General features: G+C 36.5%; 1 protein-coding gene across 1 annotated transcript; it reads left to right on the top strand.

Annotated features, from left to right (window-relative positions):
- The first annotated feature begins 520 nt into the window (after positions 1-520).
- LOC113849323 (geraniol 8-hydroxylase-like) lies at positions 521-4,534 on the top strand. Its single transcript, XM_027479159.1, has 2 exons — positions 521-1,575; positions 3,753-4,534. The coding sequence occupies exons 1-2, from the start codon at positions 628-630 to the stop codon at positions 4,371-4,373; spliced, it is 1,569 nt and encodes a 522-aa protein (XP_027334960.1). The 5' UTR covers positions 521-627; the 3' UTR covers positions 4,374-4,534.
- Positions 4,535-8,377: the final 3,843 nt, after the last annotated feature.

Raw genomic sequence — 8,377 nt, forward strand, 5'->3', positions numbered from 1 at the left:
CATGGACTTTGGTGGAGCAACGATGGAGACATCTGAGAACATCCCAGGTGGAGGAAGGGATCTAATTGAGGTCGTTTTGGAATCCAAGGAAGAAAAATAAATTATTTCAATATAGTTAACATCCTTACGATCAAAATTACTATGTTTGATATTTGACAAAGTTAATAATTAATATGTCCATTTAAAAATTTCAAAAATTAATTTATCCTAAGATTTTACTCATTTAAAAAAAATATTCACATTTAGAAACTTAATTACACAATTTTTTTTAGTGTGAGACCACGTTAAAGTCGAGAAAGACATGTAAAGACCAAATTCATATTTTAACCACCTATCTTAACATTAAAGTTTTATAATTAAAACAAAACCACAATTAAAATTAAATTAAAAATAATAGTTTTATTTATTCTAGGCCATATACCAATTTCTTGCAGATGCCCTTTTGTCGTCTCCCAACCTCACTCGGGGTCTATTCAAACTCATATTTGTCTTTTATGCAGATTTTCATTGCATTACTTATTTTCTCCCCCACTCATTTCAATTTTTAAATAGCTCATCCTCATCGATCTCGTTATTCAGTCCAACACCACCCATTCTCACATCCCAACATAAGAACACGGTAGCACCATGATTCTTCTCGCAACTTTGTTTCAAAACCTGAACCTCAGGGAGTGTTTGAACAATTACAGCACTACTATAGTTCTAGCAATCTTGGTTATATCCGCGGTCACTTGCTACGCATGGCTCCGCTTCCTCAAACCCGAGGCCCAAAAGCTTCCACCAGGACCACCAGGCCTCCCTTTCTTCGGGAACCTTCTATCCTTGGACCCAGACCTTCACACTTACTTCGCCGGCCTGGCCCAGGTCCACGGCCCAATTTTTAAGCTCCGTCTCGGGAGCAAGCTTGGGATCGTGTTGACGTCACCCTCCATGGCTCGTGAGGTCCTCAAAGACCATGACACCGTTTTCGCGAACCGCGACGTTCCTGCCGCCGGCAGAGCAGCAACCTACGGCGGATCCGACATAGTATGGACCCCGTACGGATCGGAATGGCGGATGCTAAGGAAAGTGTGTGTGCTGAAGATGCTGAGCAACACCACTCTAGATTCCGTATACGATCTCCGCCGCAAAGAGATGCGCAAAACGGTGTCGTATTTGTACGGTCGAGTCGGGTCTCCGGTGAACGTGGGGGAGCAGGTGTTTTTGACGGTGATGAATGTGATAATGAAAATGATGTGGGGCGCGTCAGTGGAAGGAGCGGAGAGAGAAAGTTTGGGAGCAGAGTTCAGGGAATTGGTGGCGGAGATGACGCAGCTTCTGGGGAAGCCCAACGTGTCGGATTTCTTTCCCGGGTTGGCCCGGTTCGATTTGCAAGGAGTGGAGAAGCAGATGCGGTTGTTGGTGCCCCGGTTCGATGGACTATTTGAAGGGATGATTCGCGAACGGGTGAAGATGGTAGGGGAAGAGAAGAGGAAAGAAAGCAAAGATTTTTTGCAGTTTTTGTTGAAATTGAAGGATGAAGGTAGCGATTCCACCACACCACTCACCATCACACATGTTAAGGCTCTCCTCATGGTATGTTTCCTTTCACAAACTTCATTTTCCCGTTGCATTTTTGGGTCACTTTGGTGTGCCTTTTGACTTTTGAGCATTCCTTTTCAAAAGAGGTAACAGTGAAATCACACTTTCAGACACTTAAATAGACTTTTCACAATGACTGAAGCATCCAGTGCCTTAGTGCCTTGACCTACTTGTACTTTTATTTGCCCATTCCATTGCAACTGTACTTTTCCTGCCCTTTTTTTTCCTATTCTGATGTATAAAAAAAATAAACCTTTTGCCTATAAAAAACTTATTGGATTTAAAATTGTTTTTCCAAAATACTGTTAAAATTTAGTTTTAATAAATTATGTTAAAAAAAAGTTAGTCTTAACTTTTACAGTATTAATATATTAAAAGTCTTTGTTTTTGTCATTGTCATACTATTATATCTACCTGCCTAATTGTATTATTGTTTTAATTGATATAATAATAATAATAATAGGTTTTCTATAATATATAAAATAAATTAATTAATAAAAAATAATAATCAATTATTTATACAGATAAATTAATTATATTACATTTCAGGTTTAGTGAAGTGTCAAAAATCATTTATATAAATCTATATTCTCACCTTGTTTTTTGGGTACAATTTCTTATGATTTAATTATAAACCGCGTGATTTCTCATTTACTTTTAGTGTTTATTTATATAAATAGACTTTAAAATTTAGTGCGCAAGAAGTATTATTAAAATATTATAAAATTTTAATTAAATAATTTTTATCTTAAATAAAAAATTAAATGACTTATTTTTTAAAAAACATAAAAAATTCATGTTATATTTAATTTATTTTTTACTTATTATTTATATATCATCTCATTTTTACTTAAGATTTTGTTTGAGAGCTTGGAGGGGGAGAAAGAGGAAAGGTTTGAAGGGAGAAAGAGAGAAAAGAAAAGGAAAGAGAAGGAGTTTAAATATTTTCCTTACTTAGATGTTTAATATTGAGAAAGAAATGTGACATGAGAATTTAATTATATAAATAATTTTAAAATTAATATTTTTATTTTTAAAGAATTATCACTTAAAAATTAATATTTTTTTCTAAAAAAAGGTTAAAATTCTATGAAAGAGTGAGAAAGAGAAAAACCTCCAAAATGGAGGAATTCTAAAAACAAGTTTTTAGAGGATTTAGATAAATCTTTAAAACTTTTTCTTCCTAATTAAACAACTTCCAAACAAGATTAAGCACATTTCTAACCTCTTCTCTCCCATTTTCTTCCCTTCTAAACCTTACTCTCAAACATAATCTAAAGCATTTTTCATTATTGTTTCATATTTTATGAAATTTTAATTTTTTTATCTAAACACGACATAAAAATGTTAAAATTAAAATTTTATTAAATTAAATGGAATTAAAATAAAATATTTAAATCAATTTATCGTAAAAAAAATTAATTTATTTTATCTTTAAAACAAGGTTTGATTTAAAATAATATTTGGGAAAACTTGAGAAAATAAAATTTAATAACTTTCATAATTGATATTGATCTTGTCTTTTTTTAAGTGTTTGTTTGTGTTTTAGTGTTAGCTGGCTCAATCATAGGACAAGCCCAATTGAATTCGGCTATGTTATGTCAGACATATATTACGTTTTTTGAAAGAAAAAAAAAATAGGTTTCAATTCTACGAATGGTTCACACAGTTTTAAGACTCTATACTTCACTAATGTTGTTTCATTTTGATACTCTTATTATTTATACATAAAAAGAAAAATTTTAATCATAAAAGATCGAGCAGGTAACATGCAAATCATTAATCAAATATATTTAAACCTTAAAACCAAAAGGATAAAAAATAACTTTGGTCTTAACAGTATGAAAATTAATTAAGTTATTTTAAAATTTTAAAAACGAAAAAAACTTGAGTAAAATATTTTTAATTAAATATATAGCTTTATAATCTGTGTACTATTTTATATATAAAAATGAGTCTATTCTAGTTCACCCGAGAACTCAGTTCAGTTTTCTTTAAGCAAATTTGTTTAGCAAAAATATAAATCTCCTTTCTTTTCCTTACGTACCTCAACTCTCCCCTTCCCAGTCAAACCCTCTTCATGAATGATTAGGGACTTCTGTGAAAAAATAAAAACGAAAGAACAAAAACTTGTAACTAACATTGTGAAAACTTTGGATGATAACAAATAGGACATGGTCGTGGGTGGAAGCGACACATCATCCAACACAATTGAATTTGCAATGGCAGAAATGATGGACAAGCCAGAGGTAATGAAGAGAGTCCAAGAAGAGTTGGAAGCTGTTGTAGGAAGAGATAGCATGGTAGAAGAGTCTCACATTAATAAATTGCCTTACTTGCAAGCTGTGATGAAAGAAACTCTTCGATTGCACCCTGCACTTCCTCTTCTAGTCCCTCACTGCCCCAGTGAAACCACCACTGTGGGAGGCTACACAATCCCAAAGGGGTCTCGAGTATTTGTGAATGTGTGGGCTATTCATGGAGACCCTTCAATTTGGGAGAAACCACTTGAATTTGATCCTACAAGGTTCTTAGATGCCAAGTGGGATTACAGTGGAAATGACTTCAATTATTTTCCCTTTGGGTCCGGAAGAAGAATTTGTGCCGGAATAGCAATGGCTGAGAGGACAGTTTTGTATTTCCTTGCCACACTTGTGCACTTATTTGATTGGACAATACCTCGGGGTGAAAAGTGTGGCGTCTCAGAAAAATTTGGTATTGTTCTCAAGAAGAAAATGCCTCTGATTGCCATTCCCACCCTGCGTATATCCAACCCTGATCTTTATAAATAGATTTTAATACGTATCGATAGAGAGAATCTACGTGAAAGGTATTGTATATTTTATAACTGTCCAATCATATTCTAAACGATTAAATATTATTTAACTATCATCCGTGAAAGGTATTGTATTATGAAACTCGTTTAATAAAGAAAAGTGTTTTTCAAGACCAGGAATCAGTTGTGCCACAGTACGATGAGGATGTGAATTTTGAATATAACTGTCTCTGATAGCAACACATATACCCAATTATTATTCCGTCTACCAAAGATATTAGTGTAGCCAATGAACGTCTCAAGAGAAAAGAAGTCCAGGCCTTATTTGAAGGAAAGCCCAAAAGGATTGTCAAACCCTCCACACACTTAGATAGGTTAATTGTGGGATAAATTAGATTAGTTATGGAGAGAGTCTAAAAGGTAGTATGACCTTATTCTATAGGTTCTTTTAGAAAGAATATTTGGCACTTGATTATGTGATAGATTTGAATTGATGTGATTAATTTCTGTTATATATTCTAAAATGACGAATGAAAAGAATGTATGAAAAAGTTTTGTCTTTTCTCTTCCTAAAATTCATCGAGCACTGTTTATGACTGACCCTTCTAAAAGTCGATCTGATCACCTAGAAGATGAGGTACTCAAACTTTCTGCCAACAATGAATTTCTTAATCAAAAAATGGAGGCCATTCTCACACATCTGGCCAAATCTTCAATTCACGATGACCTATCCCTGGATCGTAAACCTCCACATTTTGGTTCTGCTTCGAGCTCCCACCCTCACAAGAAACTTGAGGTCCCCCGTTTTGACGGTCAGGATGCCATTGGTTGGATCTTCAAAATATCTCAGTTTTTTTACTTTCACGACACACCGGAGGAAGATCAACTTAAGGTTGTTTCTTTTTACATTGAGGCCCCAGCTCTTAGTTGGTACCAATGGATGCATCATAATGGTTTGATTACTTCTTGGTATAGTTTTCTCCAAGCTTTGGAAACGCGTTTTGCTCCTTCGTACTATGAAGATCCTCACGGTGCTCTTTTCAAACTTCAGTAGAAAGGTACGATTCAGGACTATCTCCATGAGTTTGAACGTCTTGCTAATCGTGTATTTGGCCTCTCTGCTCCATTTTTATTAAGTTGTTTTGCTTCTGGTCTCACCCCGGACATCAGTCGTGAGGTCCTGGCGATGCAACCAAAAGATGTTACCCAGGCGGCAACGTTAGCTAAGTTACATGAGGATAAGATTGCGGATCATCATCGTTATTTCTGTACCCGTCAAACTCATCCTTCTTCAACGGTGACGGTGCCCTTTTACCCATACTGATTAAACCCTCTGTTCTGCTCTTGACGGGTCTCCCACGTACTACTTACAAGAAATTGACACACGAGGAGATGCTCGCACATCATGAAAAAGGCTTGTGTTATAACTGCGATGAGAAATTTCATCTGAGTCACAAATGCAAGGCACGCTTCTTTCTGTTGATGGCTGAAACCAACCATGATGACATTGGTTTAGAAGAATATTTTCTAGAACTGGAGCTAGCTCCTTCTGATGACCCAGCCCAAAATTGCTCTGAGGCCCAAATCAGTTTTAATGCGTTAGCTGGATTACCTGCTCTAGAGGCTTTGCGCATGAAAGGCCAGATTTCTAATCACACCGTCACTATACTCATTGATGGAGGGAGCACTCATAATTTCATCCAGGACAGGGTTGCTAAGTTCTTGAATCTCTAGGCTCAACCCACACAATCTCTAAAGGTAATGGTGGGTAATGGGAGCGAAATCAAATATCATTCTTTGTGTGCAAGGGTGCGTATCGCTATTCAGGGCCAGGAGTTTCATGTGGACCTTTATGTGCTGCCCATCAGTGGTACGGATGTAGTTTTGGGCATTCAATGGTTAAAGGGTTTGGGCCCAATTGTTATTGATTTTGCTAAACTTACCATAAAGTTTGTTGTTGATGGTAAATTTGTGGATCTAAAGGCCAATGCTCCAACTGGGCCTACTGATATTACTGCCTAACAATTAAAACGTATCATTCAGACTAATGGGGCAATGTCTTTTTTCCACCTTCAGATTTACCCACAATCAAACCCGGATCCACCACATAAGGATGACCCACCGGCCCACTCTTGTCGTAGAGTATCTTCGCTGTTGCAGCAGTATCGTACCTTGTTTCTCCCTCCGTCCTCTTTACCACTATCTAGAGCCACTGATCATCGATTCACTTGCTCCTTAATTCTTCACCGGTGAATGTTCGTCCTTACCGCTACGCGCAGTTCCAAAAGACTGAAATTGAGCGTAAGGTTGAAGCAATGTTGAAAGTGGGCAAAATCCAACCTAGCTGAAGTCCGTTCTCCTCGCCCGTTCTATTGGTGAAAAAAAAAAGATGGTAATTGGCATTTTTACGTTGATTTTAGGGCGCTAAATTCCATTACCATCAAAGATCGTTTTCTTATTCCTACCATCGACGAGTTGTTAGATGAGTTAGGTGGCTCTTCTTGGTTTTTAAAGTTAGATCTGTGACAGGGATACCATCATTTTGTACTCATCAGCATTTCGTACTCATCAGGGTCACTTTGAGTATAAGGTCATGCCCTTTGGGCTTTGTAACGCACCATCCACCTTTCAAGCCACCGTGAACTCCTTATTACAACCGTATCTTTGCCATTTTGTTATCGTTTTCTTTGACGATATATTGATTTATAACAAATCATTGGACGCTCATTTGGTGCATTTGGAGTAGATTTTCTACAAATTAGTGGATGGTCAATTTCATTTACAAGGTTCTAAATGTCTCTTTACTCAGCGCTAATTGAAATATTTAGGGCACATAGTATCAAAAAATAGAATTGCTCCTGATCAAACTAAAATACAGGCTATGGTGGATTGGCCAATCCCTTTTACAGTACGAGATTTGCGAGGTTTTTTTTGGGATTAACTAGTTTCTATCGTTGGTTTATCAAAGGTTACGCTACTATAGCTTCCCCTCTGACAGCGTTATTGCGCAAAGGGTGTTTCTCTTGGTCTCCTGATGCCCAATTAGCTTTTGATAGGCTCAAACGTGCCATGACTAAAGCTTTTGTAGTGGCTATGCCTAATTTCTCTTTACCCTTCATTCTGAAAATTGACGCTTCTAGTACTGCAATGGGAGCGGTGTTGATGCAAAAGGGACACCCAATTGCTTTTTACAGTAAGTTCTTATGTCCTAAATTACTTAATTCTTCTACATATGTTCGGGAGTTACATGCGATTACTGCTGCTGTGAAAAAATGGAGACAATATCTCTTAGGACATTCTTTTATTATTCTTACTTACCACCGAAGTTTAAAAGAATTGATGTCTCAAGTGATTCAAACACCTGAACAACAAGTTTACTTATCTAAGTTGTTGAGATTTGACTATACCATTCAATACAAGAGTGAAAGTTTCACTATTGTGGCTGACGCGTTATCTAGGTGTCTTGAGGATGAGAAGAGCCAACTGTTTGTGTTAACAATGCCTCGTTTTGTTTTCTTGGAGTAACTATAGAAGGCTTTGCATGCAAGTCAAGCCTTTCAGAACCTGTTTCAATCTGTGAAGGCACATCCTGAGGATCATGCTAATTTTACAATTCACAATCAATTGTTGTTGTTCAAAAGAAAAATTTGGGTCAATTTTGACAATCCTTTCATTTCATTGTTATTAGAAGAGTATCATGTTACTCCCCTCAGTGGTCATATGAGAGTTTCCAAAACTCTGGCACGGTTACAGGAGAATTTTTTCTGGGAACGGATGCGCTCGAATGTTCAACGTTTGGTATCTCAGTGTTCAGTTTGTTTACAAACTAAGTATGAGACTAAGAAGCCTATTGGATTATTACAACCTTTATCAGTCCCTATCGAACCTTGGGTGGATTCGTCTCTCAATTCCATCACTGGCTTACCATTATTCCATAGAAACTGTTATTTTGGTGGTAGTTGACCATTTTTCCAAAGGTGCTCAATTTGGTATATTGCCTTCTAATTTTTCTGCTTATAA

The sequence above is a fragment of the Abrus precatorius genome, unplaced genomic scaffold, assembly GCF_003935025.1.
Source record: "Abrus precatorius isolate BTA unplaced genomic scaffold, Abrus_2018 Scaffold9, whole genome shotgun sequence".
Classification (NCBI taxonomy): domain Eukaryota; kingdom Viridiplantae; phylum Streptophyta; class Magnoliopsida; order Fabales; family Fabaceae; genus Abrus; species Abrus precatorius.